The sequence below is a fragment of the Sarcophilus harrisii genome, chromosome 5 (genome assembly GCF_902635505.1).
Source record: "Sarcophilus harrisii chromosome 5, mSarHar1.11, whole genome shotgun sequence".
NCBI classification, from domain to species: domain Eukaryota; kingdom Metazoa; phylum Chordata; class Mammalia; order Dasyuromorphia; family Dasyuridae; genus Sarcophilus; species Sarcophilus harrisii.
In genome coordinates, this window is record NC_045430.1 from 75,067,680 (window position 1) to 75,083,888 (window position 16,209).

A 16,209-nucleotide genomic window follows, 5' to 3' on the forward strand; every position below is an offset into this window, starting at 1 on the left:
GAGTCTGGAGGACAGAGTAAGACTAATTACTTTGCACAGATCTATCTCATTCCAGTCCAATTCATAAGCAAGTTAGGATATTACCATAGTAATATCCTAGATACAATATATGTGTGCAGAACTGAACAGTTCTCTTGTTGCACAGGGAGAATTGGATTCAGAAGGTAAAAATAACCCGGGAAGAAAAACAAAAATGCAAACAGTTTACATTCATTTCACAGTGTTCTTTCTTTGGGTGAAACTGCTTCTGTCCATCATTGATCAACTGAAACTGAGTTAGATCTCTTTGTCGAAGAAATCCACTTCCATCAGAATACATCCTCATACAGTATCGTTGTTGAAGTGTATAATGATCTCCTGGTTCTGCTCATTTCACTTAGCATCACTTCATGTAAGTCTTTCCAAGCCTCTCTGTATTCATCCTGCTGGTCATTTTTTACAGAACAATAATATTCCATAACATTCATCTACCACAATTTACCCAACCATTCTCCAATTGATGGGCATCCATTCATTTTCCAGTTTCTAGCCAGTACAAACAGGGCTGCCACAAACATTTTGGCACATACAGGTCCCTTTCCCTTCTTTAGTATCTCTTTGGGGTATAAGCCCAGTAGAAACACTGCTGGATCAAAGGGTATGCACAGTTTGATAACTTTTTGAGCATAGTTCCAAATTGTTCTCCAGAATGGCTGGATATGTTCACAATTCCATTTTGGTTTGTTTTTAAAGGAGAAATACTTAGATTAGATTAGAGTAAGTTAATTTAAAATGATCATGGCAAATTTGCATCTAAAATATACTATAGAATATTCCACATCTTTGCCAGGTATGGTTCTAAGAGCTGGGAATATGGAGAAATGCAAAAAATGTAAAAATAACCCCATGCCTTCAAGAACTTACTTTTTAATTAGAGAAACGGAATATAAAGTGGTACATTCAAGAAACCCATGGAGTAGGGGGAAGATTACCTTAGAAATAAAGTCTCAAGTACCTTCTGAAGAAGTAGTATTTGAGCTGAGGACTGAAGAAAGCTAGAGAATGGTAAGGATGAACAAGAAGAGCATGTCAGGTATGGAGATTAGCTAGGGCCAAGACACAGAAAGAAGAGAAAGTATTGTGCATGGAGTGTGAAAATGAGAGTACCTTTATTTGCTTGAGGCCCCAGTTATGCAGGTAACCAGGAAGGGCTGTATGAGGACTGACTATATTATCTAAGGTACAGCTAGTTTTACATATAATAATCCTTTCTAGGGACCAAGAATAAACTTGATGTACATACAGAAAATCAACAACTCAAAGACCAATTAAGCTCATAGCAACTAGAAGCAAACCCTGAGCTATTTTTATGCACTTTCAAGAATCTCCATATGTGATCGTGGAGATAATAGGGAACCATTGAATTTTATTGATTAAGAGAAATAATATAGTGATACCTGCACTTTTGGAAAATCACTTTGGGAACTGAATGGAAGACAGAATTGATACAAGGAAACCAACTAGACAGTAATTGAGGCAAGAGGTGGTGCTAGTATGATGTCTACGTGAGTAGAGAGAAGAAAATGTATATATGAAAGATGTTTCAGTGGTGGAAATTAAAAGACTTGACATTTGATTAGATATGTCTGGTGGATAAGACCAAGGAATTGAGGATGACAAAAGATTTGGCAACCAAAAACTGCAAGAGATCAAATGGAATGATAAATGAGAAAAGCTATTGTATTTATCAGTTACCATACCAATGATGATATCATTTATCAGTTGTGATATGATACCTTGGAGAGCCAGACAATGAAGTGTCTATATGCTAAATACTGGGAATACAAAAAAAAAAAAAAAAAAAAAAAAAAAAAAAAAAAAAAAAAAAAAAAAAAAAAAAAGAAGAAGAAGAAGGAAGAAAGAAGAAGAAAGACAGTTTTAATCCTCAAAAGATTTACAATTTCATAGAGGAAGACAACATACAAAAAGAAGCTGTCAGATAATGGGAACCCATGTTGACTGAATACATAAGATATCCAGGTGGGAAATGAACGCCCTCCTTGAATAAGAAGTTCTGTCTGGAGGAACTCCTAACTCACCCCTCTTAAGAGAGAAGGACCAAAGATGTAGGTGTTGAGGTTGGGAAAGAGAGACCCCAAAAGTCTGAGGTCACAGACTTATGTCAAGAGGTGTCTCAAAAGAATTTGCAAACTTGAACTCATTTCCTAGTCAAGGGGCAAATTTTATTATAATTGTAATGCAACATTATAAGCAGGCTAAGTTCCAAAGAAATTAGCAAAGTCCTAAGAGAGGAGACCCCTCTATCCAACTTTCTATCATTGACACGATAATTCTATGGCCCAGAGGAGTGGTCTCTGCAATTTGGTTATCACTGACCAACAGATTATCTATCTGACAGTCAGCAATGAATTGAGGAGTGGCTTCAGAATTTTGTTCTTCCAGACCAGATTATCAGTCAGCTATGAATTGAGGAGTGGTTTATTCAGAATCAGACAGATTGTTATTCTTAGATTGGGAGTGTGGGAAATCCCTGAGGATTATTTACTTACTGTTAGAAAAGAAGCCCCCCCAAAAAAAATTAGAGGACCTCAAATGCTGTATTATATCATATGTGGTACTGTAACTGTGAGATCTTGCTGGATAATGAAGTTTTGTGGGGGGAGATGGAGTGGTCCAGAAGAATGCAGCTAATGGGCGACAAAGGGAGAATACCTGTCAAGTGGTGGGAGTACAAAGGTAAAAGGCAAGAGATGAAGACAGGAGTGGAAAATAGCAAAAATGGATGTAGATGATTATTTCTAGGAATGTGTCAATAAAGGGTATGGTAGGGCCAATGGAAGGGTTTTTTGTTTATTTGTTTGCTTGCTTTTTTAAAGATGGGATAGACCTGATTATATTAATAAAACAAAAGAAAACTGTGTGGGTAGGATGAAAAGCTGCTTAGTGAAAGAGATAGAGGGAAAGTCTATGAATGTCAGGAGGAAATAAGAATACCACCTCCTGGCTCAGTGTGTCAGGAACATGAAAAAAGGAGTAGCTAGCACTGGAAAGTCTGTGTGGACAGCAATGCTACATCTTCAAGAAGAGCTAGATTTCCACTGCAATCTGTGCTTCTGAATTTTATTCAGGTTTTTTTTTTTTAAATTAGAGTTTAATATTTTAAAAATACATTTGATCGCTGTTGTGATTTTATCTTTCTAAATAGTCCTGGGACATAACTGAGAGTCTGGCTGTCTCATTCCTTTGTTGTGTTGTTGTTGTTGTTGTTGCTCTGTTTTTTTTGTCCAGCAAAAACAGAAGAAAGAAGTTGTTTATGTTCTTGAAATGTGACCCACTTCTCCCCTCTCTTCGTCTGTCTTGGGGCCAAGTTTTTCCCTTAGAGATACATAAGCAGCTCCTTAGAGGATTTCTTAGCTTTCAGTAACCTCCCTGCATAAGGATAAGGTGGAATCAGGCCAATTAAAGTTCCTAGAGTTTATATTTCGAATAAATTTCCAAGGGAGGTGGGGAGAGGAAGGAGAAAGGGATGAAGGGGGACAGAGAGGGAGGGAGAGGAGACACCCACACCCACACAGAAAGACAGACGCAGAGATGGAGAGAGAAGAGACAGAAAAAGAGAGGTAGACACAGGGAGAGACAGAGAAAGACAAAGATAGACAAAGAGAAAATTGGGAGTGGGGGTAGGAGAGGGAAAAGTTATTTTTGAACTTCCCATAAAGGATATGATTTGATTCCATTACTAAGCCAGCTTAATTGGTACCAGCTTAATAAGATACAAAGCCTATTTGTGTTGCTAAGAAAGAAGATCTTTTATAGAAACACTTCTAGCAGATAAATTGTCTGAATTGTGGGTTCTTTATACAAGAGAGGAGCAATAGATACTTCAAGAAAATTTTTTCTATAACTTCCTATATTTTACTAAAATATCACATAGCATATATACTTAGCATTTTAATACAAATTCAAGTTGCTTACGAGTACTATATTAGATGCATTTATTATATATCTCAATCCAATTTATATGCAGTTTTAATATATGTAAGTATAAGGATAGGAAAAAATTAGCAGTTTTTTGCAAGCCAAAGCACCTGCCTCCCACATTCATACAAGACAGAAACTTTTACATTCAAATCTTGATGTTAAATATCTTCTATTTTTAGCTACATTCAGAACACAGCTTCAAAGCCCTAATGCTATGGGGAAAACAGGGCAGAATAAGATATAATTATAGCATTCGAATGCACATTATGGAGTTGATTTTTAACAGGTTTGGTGTGGGAGTGTGCTCAGGTGGATGCTCAGTAAATGCTATTTTGTGATGATGGAACACCATTTCCTGGCTGAGTCTGCTGCTTTTCCCTTGTGCTTTAGGAAGTGGGCAGCCAGTGAATAGACATTATTGAGAGATTACAGGATATATAGCATTATAAAAGGTTTTATTAACTTTACAAAAGGCACATCAAATAAAACCAGGATCAAATACATTTTGCTATAATAATGATAGTTAACATTTATAGGAACATTTGAAGGTTTATAAAATGCTTTACATATTTTATTTGACCTTCACAACAGAGAAAAAAATTTTTTTTTGAGAGATTATCCCTATTGTGTTAAAATCGTATCTTGTTCTGGTCCCCCTGGCCAGGTTTCCATTCTAGTCAGTATATAAATTTATAAATAGCTAGAATGATAAGGGCAATAACAGGAAATAAGATTGCAGAGGGAAACCTGGAAATGAGAAAGAGAGACATATAGAGACAGAGACAGAGAGAGATAGAGATAAAAACAGAGACAGAGAGGGGAGAGATAAAGAGACGGAGAAAAACAGAGGGGGAGAGGGTTGGATAGGAAAGGAGAGAAAGAGGGAAGGAAGGGCGAAAGAACAGAGAGAGAGGACAGAGACATGAAGAGAAAGGGAGAGAATAGAGAGGGGACAGAGGAGACAGAAAAAGAAAGAGACAGACAAACAGATTAAAGGAGCATAATTTATAAATTGTAATAAATATTTTCTCCAGCTTGTTTATTTTTATTTTTTCTCAATTACATATAAATAAAATTTTTTTAAACATTCATTTAAAAAAAATGTGAATTTAAAAGTCTCTCCTTTCCTCCTTTCCCCTTCTTGAGAAGACAAGCAATTTGATATAGATTATATATTTTCAGTTATACAAAATATATTTCTATATTTGATATGTTGCAAAAGAAAACCCAAATCAAAAGAGAAAAAAAGGAAAATAAAAATAGTATGTGTCAATCTGCATTCAGATTCCATCAGTTCTTACTTTGGAGGTAGATGGCATTTTTCATCATAAGTCCTTCAGAATTGTCTTGGATTATTGTATTGCTAGAATTAAGTCATTGATAGTTAATTGTATCTTATATTGTTGTATAAAGGAAACTTTTATTGTCCTGCCTCAGTTTCCTTAAATTGTTCTGCCTTGGTTGCTTGAATTGTTCTGCCTCAATCCCCCTGATTATAAACCCCCTTCCTGACCATTAGGACTGAGATAATTAGGGCTGGGAGTTCTGACCATTAGCATTCCATAGGCAGGTAAATTACTAAGAGATATACTTATATATCTCTTGTCCCAGAATTTTTGTCTCTTATGACTACCCCCCCTTCACTCCCAATTTATCAGAAAGAAGGAAACCGAGGCTAAGAGGTAAAGTGACTTGCCCAGGGTCTCACAACTATATAGGTCTGAGGTTGCATTCAGATTCCTATCATCCTTCCTGAAGTCAGAGATTCTATTACACCACCTAGTGACACATTAAAATGTAAGTCAGCTAAAATCTCTAGGATTGTTGCTTTAGTAGACAGGTAATCCTGTCTATTAGCAGCTGAGACACTGAATTGCAATTGTAAAGTAGAAAATGTTTCCCAAATTTTATTTTATTATTTTTATTATTATATCTTTTTATTTACAAGATATGTACATTGGTAATTTTTCAGCATTGACTCTTGCAAAACCTTCTGTTCCAACTTTTCCCCTCCTTCCCCCCACCCCCCTCCCCTAGATAGCAGGTAGACCCATATTTGTTAAATACAATATGTTTACATATCCATACAGTTATTTTGCTGCACAAGAAAAATCAGACTAAGACATAAGGTAAAAATAACCTGGGAAGGAAATAAAAAATGCAAGCAGACAAAAACAGAGGGAGTGGGAATGCTATATTCATACTCTTTTCCCATAGTTCTTTTGCTGGGTGTAGTTGGTTCTCTTCATTATTGAACAAATGGAACTCATTTTGTTCATCTCATTGTTGAAGAGAGCCACGTCCATCAGAATTGATCATCATATAGTATTGTTGTTGAAGTGTATAATGACCTCCTGGTCCTGTTCAAATTTTATGATACTTGAAGGTAATTTCATACTAATTCCTTCTCCCTCCTCCCTTTGGAGTGGTTTGTGGCATTTTATTTTATTTTTTAATTAATTTTGAACTAAAATACATATAGACAAATTTCCACATATAGAGCACAACATAAAAAAAGAAGATTCACTGTAAGACCATCTCATCTCAAGCATTTCTTAGGTACCTAATATGTACATCTTACTGGCACCCCCTTATGAAGATAAAAATAAAAGCAGTCCCTATACTCAAATAACTTCTATTTAGAGGAGGGGGGGACAGAAAACAACAGGTAGACCTTTATATCAAATAGATGAAATATGATTAAAGAAAAAGGAACAAACATGCTGACAATCACAGGAAAATTTGAGGAGGGAGATGGTGACATTCAATTGGAGTTTAAAAAGAGAGGACTTGTAGTCTAAATGGGAATTGCATTTTTTTCTTGCTCTCCCCTGGTAAAAAGCTAAGAAACATCAAAAGATCCAAGTGGGCAAGGAAGAAGATTCAGAAGGACAGAAAAAGAGTGGAAAGGAGGGATCTAGTTAATTTGCCAAGTGAACAATGGATTGCTCTGAATTTCGACTTTTTGTTTGTTATTTGTCCTTGTTCTCCGGGAGGACCATGACATCAGGGAGGTGATTCCATGACATGCAAATGACTTAAATTTAAGTGAGGGAGGGCTGGGCAAGATCACCTGCCTCACTTTTCCTTCCACCACCATCTGGATCCAGTGGCCAGGATGATGTGAATGCAGTAGGAGACCTAGGGATTTTTAAACTAAGGTCTTTAAAAAAGGTCTCAGTGTAGAAGTTAAATACATAAGAGATTCTTTCATTTTTAGTTTTGATTGATAAGGGGGGAGGGGAAAGAATTTTTTTTTTTTAATCTAATATTGTGACTCCTCTTGATCAAAGTTCTGTATCAGTTCTTTAGGGATTGCCTACAGAATAAATTCTGTGCCCAAGGATGAGGATAATTATAGCTAACCTTTAAGTAGTACTTACTGTGTGCTTGGCCCTGTACTTAGCACTCTAGGATGATTATCTCTTGATCAGATGCCTCTATTTCTTCACCATTCATTATCTCCTCAATCTCCTCTGACCTCAGTACTGTACTCAAACATCTTTCTCAAAATGACTTTATTATCAGCAAATCCAGTGGTGATCTTTTTGTCCTTTCTGAGGCATTTAAAATCATTAATCACTCCCTCCTTCTGAATGCTTTTTGGCCTTCGACTTCTCAAATGTCTATTCTCTAAATGATCCTTTACTTTCTAAAAATTTCTTTTTTATTGTGAACTTGATATCAACAAAGAGGAATATTTCAAGATACAAAGAAAAAATAATGGGATTGTACAAGAAACTGTGAACTTCTATTATGTATAATTTATTTAGATTAAATTATAAACTCCTTGAGAATAGGGATTAAATTTTTGCCTCTTTAAAATCCTGAGTATTTAGCACAGTGTGTGGCGCGTTGTAGGTATTAATAACTATTTGATGAAAATATTGATGATAGATTTTTTTTACTATATGTAGTTTATTGTTTTTTAATATAATTGATGTGCCATTTTCAACACTGTCTTATTTATATTCCCTTTTGAACTTCTACTTTCTTTTTTTAAATTTTTAAATGATTAATACTTTCTTCATTTCTCACTTTTTCCTATCATTATCATTGTTTCCCCCACAATTCTCTTCCTCCACATTAAACTCTTCCCTTGGGTAGTCACAAAAAATGAATTCCCAAATTGGCTGACTCTGAAAATGTGTGTCTCATTCTGTACCTAGTTTATAGTCTCCCTGCAAAGAGTGGGAGAAGCATGGCTCAACAGTAGTTTTCTGGAATCTTGATTTTTACATTAATCATAGTTCTAAAATCTTTCAGAGTTTGTCTTCAAAATGTTGTAGGTCACATAAATTCTTCTCTTGATTCTGATCATTTTCCTCTGCATCAATTTACATAAGTTCATTATATTCATATATTATAAACTCCAGCATTATGCAATTGATATATACTTACTCTGTTTCCAATTCTTTGCTACAGAAAAAAGTAATTGCTGTTACCCTTTGCCTTCCCAATACCATTATTAGATCTATATCCCAAAAGAGATTAAAAAAAAAAAAAAGGAAGAGGATCTATGTGAACAAAAATGTTTATGGCAGCTCTTTTCTGGTGACAAAGAATTAGAAACTGAGGGAATGCCCATCAATTAGGGAATGGCTGAACAGTTTGTGCTAGGTGATCATAATAGAATACTATTGTATTTTAAGAAGTGATAAGCAGGATTCTCTTAGAAAAAAACCTGGAAAGATTTCCAGGAGCTGATGCAAAGTGAAATGTACTGTGTCCAAAGTAACAACAATATTGTAAAATTATCAGCTGTGAATAGCTCTTCTCAACAATACAGTGATCTAAGATAGTTCTGAAAAACTTAGGATGAAAAATGCTATCCATTCCCAGAGAAAGAACTGATGGTATCTAAATATAGATTGAAGCAAATTTTTTAAGATTTCCTTAATTTTCTTGAGTTTTTTTGTTTGTTTTCTTTCACAACATGATTAATAATGGAAATTCTTTGCATGACTACACATGTGTAATCTTAAAAAATAATTACTATTAATTTATACACATACACATTTAGCCTAGTTTTATTTAAAAGATATTAAAAATGTCCTCAAGGTCTGATTGGCTCAGAAGACCACCGAAAGACCCAGGTTATTGGTATCACTTCTGGCTCTCTTGAGTACAAAAGAGTCAGCAGGAGCTCTGGCATCTGCTGATGCTTGGCTAGTGGACCACAAATGATCAAGTCAGGCAGAAGAGATTTGTTCAATTGAATCAACATGGGATATTTGCAGTGCATATTCTTGTTGAATATCTTAATCTTCATGTGGCTAAAAAAATCTCCCCTTTTGTTAACCATTAAATGACCTATGAGTATCTCCTCTTGTTTCTGTATTGAATAAAAATGACCAGGGGCCTGGATTAAGTCAGGACTAGTCTAGAATAAATAGTGTTCACTGTATTTCACAGTTTAGCGAATTTTTCAAAGTTACCTTCCAGAATGTTACAGCTTCACCAGCACTACATTAATGTGCCTGTCCTCCCACAACCCCTCTATCAATTGTCTTTTTTTTTCTATTTTTGTCATCTTTGAAGATTTGATAGATGTAAGGTGGAATCTCAGAGTTGTTTTAATCATCATTTCTCTTGTTATTAATCATTTGGAACATTTTTATATGACTTGATAGTTTGTTTTATTTCTTTTGAAAATGTTTTGCTCATTTCTTTTGATTATTTGTCTACTTGTTAATGACTCTTGTTTATATCTATCTATCTCAATTCCCTCTATATTGAGGTTTGAGTTTTATTAGAGAATTTTATTACAAAGATTTTTCCCAGTTAAAAAAATCTTTGCAGCAGGTTTCTCAGATAACATTCTCATTTCTCAAATGCACAGTGGACTGAGCCAAATTTATCGGAATAAAAGCTATTCCCCACTTGATAAATGGCCAAGTAATATGAACCAACAGTTTTCAGAGAAAGAAATCAGATAGAAATCAAGAGATAAATAAAAGAGAAAAGGGACCTATATACAAAAATATTTATGACAATCCTTTTTGTGGTGACAGAGAATTGGAAACTGATTTAGAAGCTCCACCAATTGTGGAGTAGCTTAATAAGTTATGGTATATGAATGTGATGGAATATTATTTTGTTGAAAAAAATTATGAAAGGGATGTTTCAGAAGAATCTGGGAAGATTTATATGGACTAATGCAAAATGAAGTGAGCAAAAACAGAGAACAACTTACACAGTAAAAGCAATATCATAAAGACAATCAATTGTGAAAGATTAGTAACTAATCAATAGAATGATCCACCACACTTCCAAAGGACTCATGACAAAAAATTCTTTTCACGTTCAGATAGATAAATGATGGGTTTAGAATGCAGATTGATACATGTTTTGGGTTTTTTTTTTTTTTTTTGGTAACATGCAAACTATGTTAATGCAAAATGTTTTGCATGACTTCATATGTGTAATAAGTATTGTATTTTTTGGCCTTCTCAATAGAGAGGAGAGGGGTTAAAGTGAGGGAGAGAATTTGGAGCTAGCATCTACTAATTCCTTCTTCAAAGTGTTCCTAATATTGAGAAGAGGCTTTTTGTGTAATCTGTAAGTTTTTGAATTCTCTCATTTCTTCTTGCTGAGCCATATATCCCATGAAGCAAAGAATAAAATATATGTCATATAAATGATTAATCACATAGGACAATAAATAAAAGTGTCCAATAATAGTTAACACAAGTTCTATAGGGTTTAGAGGAGGGAGAAGTCATTGTGACTTTGGAGGAGGTCAAGAAAAGAGGTCAAAGTAGAAAGTAGTCCCTGAAATTTAGTTCATACCTGAATTATACCTGAAAAAGGTTCTAGTAGTATGGGGAAGAAGAGGTATAATAAAAAAGATGTGTATTCAAGGGACCCTATAGGTCCCTTTTCTCTTTTATTTATCTCTTGATTTCTATCTGATTTCTTTCTCTGAAAACTGTTGGTTCATATTACTTGGCCATTTATCAATCAGATTTGTATTCAAGAAATAATTGCTGTTAATAGTGATCAGTCATACCTTCCTTTCATAGGAATAATTTTTCTTTTTTTTTTTTTGTGGCATCCTATAGAAATTTATGGGTGGCTAGGCAGTGTTGTAAATAGAATATTGGGTTTGAAATCAACAAGAGTTATCTTTGTGAGTTCAAATCTAGCCTCAGATACTTACTAGCTGTGTGGTCCTGGGCAAATCACTTAACCCTGTTTGCCTTGGTTTCCTCATCTGTAAAATGACCTGCAGAACTGTGATGAATGAAAAACCCCAAAAGACAAAGTTTGGGGGTAATTAATCTATTTACATATTTATTAGGCTGGCTAATGATCAATAAATTGCTGATCAGTAATATCTCTCAACAATCAAAGATCCCTGGTGGTTTAAATAGGTTTGTAAAAGGGAATGATCCTGACAAGTGAAAATTAACCTTGATTGGTGGACCTTTAATTGAGGAAATGGGCTTGAAGTCTTCAATTCCTCTTGTTGAGAACATGGCCTGATCATGAGGCTTGGCCACTTCCAGAAATCTAGACAGTGCAATACTACTTACACCACTATGGTTGGTTTTCTCCTTCATGAACAGGGTCATCTTAAACTCAAATGAGGACTACAAGGACAGGGCTCATTTCCTCTGGGTAAGAACTTGTCTAGATTGGATTATGTTTATATTCTAAACAGAAATGAGGTCTCTTAGTTGGATGGGTTTCTGCCCAAGATTGAAGAGCATACCTTGAAATCTAGGACAAGCTCATCCATCAACCATGTCCCTCAAGGATTGACTTTTTACAAGAGCTGGGTCTGAAATGAGGAAATTGAGGATAAAAGCCTTGATCTCAAATTAATAATTGGTTATTAATATGATAGTAAAATAATAATTTCTCTCAGAAAGAAATGTAAATCAGAAAACTCCAAATGGGATCATGAAGAGTTAGACAGAACTGATAAACTCAAAAACAACAATAGAAATGTACATTTTATGTAATGAGCTATCAGCTCATGATTATGAGAAATTCCGTTGAGTGCAAGATTTAAGATACTCTGAAAGGGAAAATAGAAAGTGGAGTGGTAAGTTTTGGGGGGAATTATGTACAACCTGGACCTTTGATTTCATTGCTATAGGGAAGTTCTTGTATGGGAACTTCCACCATCAATTCGGTTCAGCAACTTTTCTGTAATTTATAGTCTTGAGGATTTGTCTGGGGATACTGCAAGTTTAAGTGACTTGCTTGAACCCAGATATTTCTACCAATATTATACCACCCTTTTTCTCTGAGGTATGATACTTAACATATAAAATGTATTTATATTTTGCAAAGCCTTATTTCTCACTTTTCCTCATGTTTTATTATGTATATATTGTATGTTTAATTCAATACAATGATAGGAAATGTGACATGAATTTTCTCCCTTTCCTGAGTAAACATTCTTTTCAGGTAAAAGAAATTCCTTTTAGGCTCTTACCCATTTATTGAGTAACCTGGTTCTCTTTGTTTGTTGTTTTTTTACCTTTTAATTTCTGTACTTAGAATGTGTAATTCTGTATCTTGTTTTCAATTTATAGGTACCATCAGGAGGACTATTCAGTAGTGCCCAGTGCCTCAACTCTGGATCACTGCTGTGAGCGTAAAAAGCTTCGTGATAGTGATCAGCAAGCCTTTCGACCCTTGCCCATCCCTTCAGAGAGGAACTGTTTATCTACTGTAATCACTGGCGTCTCAGGCAATAGTCTTTCATCGGTGACTAATCAAACAGAAAGTATTCTATCCTGTGCAGCAAACAAAAAGGAATATCAGACACTATCAGATCAGAAAAACTCTCAGAGTGAAATCCAATTCAAATTTAGTGGGAATGAAAATGACTTCTACTCTGGAAATGTCTCCAATAGCATTATTTTACCTTGCAACCCAAATCTGGAGAAAAAGGAGGCTGAGCTTCATTTATATATTATTTCTACTTCTTCATCCATTTTTCTACACTTAAAAAGTTCATGGAATAATTACATCTTAGTAAGTGCTCTCTACTATGTTTTACTGCTTTTTCAGTATACTGGTATCAGGACAATAAAGCAGATTATTAATTTGGGCAAAATATTGCTGATAGTATTTAACTTCTTAAAAGGTTCACTTGCCAGAAGGAAATAGGTGGGCTTTTGAATAGTTACTATAGAAGGCTACAAGCAAATTTAAATTTTCTTTGACAATGCAGATAAAATATTTCATCTATTTGAAATCTCTCTGTAAAAGTAGTTTGTGTGTGTGTGTGTGTGTGTGTGTGTGTGTGTGATGGTCCCCTCTGACAGTCTGGACCCCTTCGTAGGATAATGTTTTTAAATATGCAAAATAAAATATATAGGATTATATTATCAAAAATATATATGTGTGTGTACATCTACATACATAGTCATAAACACCAAAATCATAGATTCCTTCCTCAGTATATCTGGGGGACAATGGACCTGTTGATTAAAAATGCTCCCATAACATTAATACATGTTTTGCATCTGAAAAAGGTTCTAGGAATATGGGAAGAGAGGTATTGAGTATATTGGGGTGATTACCATTGATGGTGATCAATCTTAAATTCCTTTTATATGAATAATTTTTCTTTTTGAGATTTCAAAGAGTTTAAGCCCATTTGTGTATATGTTTAAAAAAAAATAATACAATACTTAATTGTTCAGTCATTTTCCAGTCATGTTTGACTCTTTGTAACTCTGTTTGGTAGTTTTCTTGGCATAGATACTGGAGTAGTTTTTATTTCCTTCTCCAGCTCCTTTTACAGATGAGGAAATTGAGGCAAACAGATTAGGTAACTTGCTCAGGATTAACAGGTAGTAAGTGTCTAGGGCCAGATTTGAACATAGGAAACTGAATCTTTCTGACTCCAGGCCTGGATGCTCTATTCATTGTGTGACCTAGCTATCCCTGAAGAATACTTATAGAAGGTCCTAAACATGACTAGGGAAAAACCTGAATTTTTAGAGCACAATAAAATTGGATGAGTGATTTTCAGATTCTGAACTTTGGAATTTTTCTTTTTATATTAAAATTTTATTTTTTTAGTTACATGTAAAAAAAACATTTTTTTGGTTTATATTTGTAATTTTTTTTTATATTTTCTTATGAATCAAGTTGGGAGAGATAAATTAGAACAAAAGGGAAAAACCACAAGAAGAAAAATAAAACAGAAGAAAAGAAAAAGAAAGTGAGCATAGCATGTGTTGATTTACATTCAGTCTCCAATAGTTCTTTCTCTGAATTCGGATGGTATTTTCCATCCATTGTTTATTGGGATTGCCTTGGATCATTAAACCACTAAGGAAAACTAAGTCTGTCATAATTCATCATCGCACAGACTTGCTGTTATATATAACGCTTTCCTGTTTCTGCTTGTTTTGCTTACCATCAGTTCAAATAAATCTTTCCAAACCTTTCTAAAATCAGCCTGCTCATCATTTTTTTAATAGGATAATAATTTTCCATAACTTTCACATACCATAACTTATTCAGCCATACAACTAATGGGCATTTACTCATTTTTCCAATTCTTTGCCACCAAAAGAAGGGCACCTACAGACATTTATATATATATATATATATATATATATATATATATAAATGTCTGTAGGTGCCCTTCTTTTGGTGGCAAAGAATTGGAAAAATGAGTGGGTATACAGAGATAGTTCTTTGGGCATAGTACTTTGGAACTTTTCTAGGACCAGATATAGTGGAAATAATTTGAGAAAGCTTTCCTCCTTTTCCATTACTTCTTGAACTCCCTCAAGGCTTAACTTATGAATAACTTATTATGCTGGGATCTTCTGGAATCTCTCAGCTGTTCATGCTTTCTCTTCTCCCCTAATTATTATGTATTTCTTTTATCTTTATCACTATCTTTTCTTTTGTGTCTGCAGTCCAAGGTCATTAGGACATAGAGAAGGCCTTTAAAAATGTTCTCTCTCTCCCTCTCCTTCCCTTCCTCCCTCTTTCTTTCCTTCTCCCTTTCTCCTTCTCTCTGTCCATCTCTCCCTTCTTCCTTCCCTCTCTTCCTCTATCCCTCCTTTCTATTCTCTCTCTCTTTATATATATATAAAATTTTACATATATTTATATATATTTATTTTTAAATATAAATATATTTACAAATGTTTTATATATATATATATATATAAAGTTACATATATAAAGCATGTGTGTAAAGTTTTTGTGTGTCTGTGTACCCCTTTTAGAATTCAGCAAATTTGCAGTCATTGAGATGTAAATGTGTTGAAGTTGAACCCATTTCATATGGAAAAAGATGGATTATTCCACACCTTGTACAATAAAGATTTGATTTTGTGTTTGCATATGAAAAGGAAGCAAAACTCCTACTTACCCCCAGATTACTTCCATGCCCTTTCCCCAGGTACTCATTTGCAGAGACCAACAGTAACATCTTAGATGAAAAAAAAAGTTGTGGGGAGGGGGGGCCTACAAACTCCAGAGACACATAGAAATTATTGGGTAAATGACCATTGTAGCCACAGCTTGCAGAGATGAAGGTTTAGAAAATACACCGGATTGTCATCCGGTCACCATAAATTAGGGTAAGGTCTTTCTCACTGAGGTTTTTCATACCCCTGAATCAAGAAGAGTGGTCTAAAGGTTAAAACTAACCTCTGCTCTCCTACCTCCTGCCTAAGAAATGACAAATATCAAGGCAGGAACCCTGAGTGTGGATGGGTGATTGAAAAAGCTTCTACTAGTCCAGAGGTAGGGGTCCCTACTTTTCCTTGGAAGAGTTCAGCTGAATTTGAAGTTAGTGGAATAGAGCTACCATTGAGAAGCAAGCCAAGGGAGCAAAAAAGAGAATCAATTTATTTATTAAAGAGGTTTTCCTCTATGAGAAGCAAATCTAGCTGAGCAATTGGCCTAGTGTAGTGACAATGCTGGAATAGTAATTTCTATGGCCACATTTTCCTCACCACCATTGTATTTTGTTTGTTGCTACTCTCACTCTCTCTCTGTAGGTGTGTATTTGTGAGAAAGTATGTCTAAGGTTTATGGGGAAGATTTTTTTGTTTTGTTTTGTTAACTACTGTTCTTGATATGCTCTTTGAGTAAATATGTTTTCTAAGAACTAAGTTTAATGATTGTTTATGGAAATCACACTGGTGGGATCTTATGGATTATAGTTTTAAAAGAGTATTGTCATATCAGTGAACCCTGATTTCCTTTTGGAGACTCAACTGGTGAATGTGA

General features: G+C 34.8%; 1 protein-coding gene across 6 annotated transcripts in view; it reads left to right on the forward strand.

Moving 5' to 3' along the window:
* Positions 1-16,209, forward strand: part of C5H12orf56 (chromosome 5 C12orf56 homolog) — a 131,740-nt gene that overhangs the window by 51,406 nt on the left and 64,125 nt on the right. For all 6 annotated transcript variants that reach the window (XM_031940918.1, XM_031940920.1, XM_031940916.1 and 3 more), the window contains exon 4: positions 12,531-12,975. In XM_031940918.1, coding sequence (XP_031796778.1) covers positions 12,531-12,975 — 445 coding nt within the window. The remainder of the gene's footprint in view (positions 1-12,530; positions 12,976-16,209) is intronic.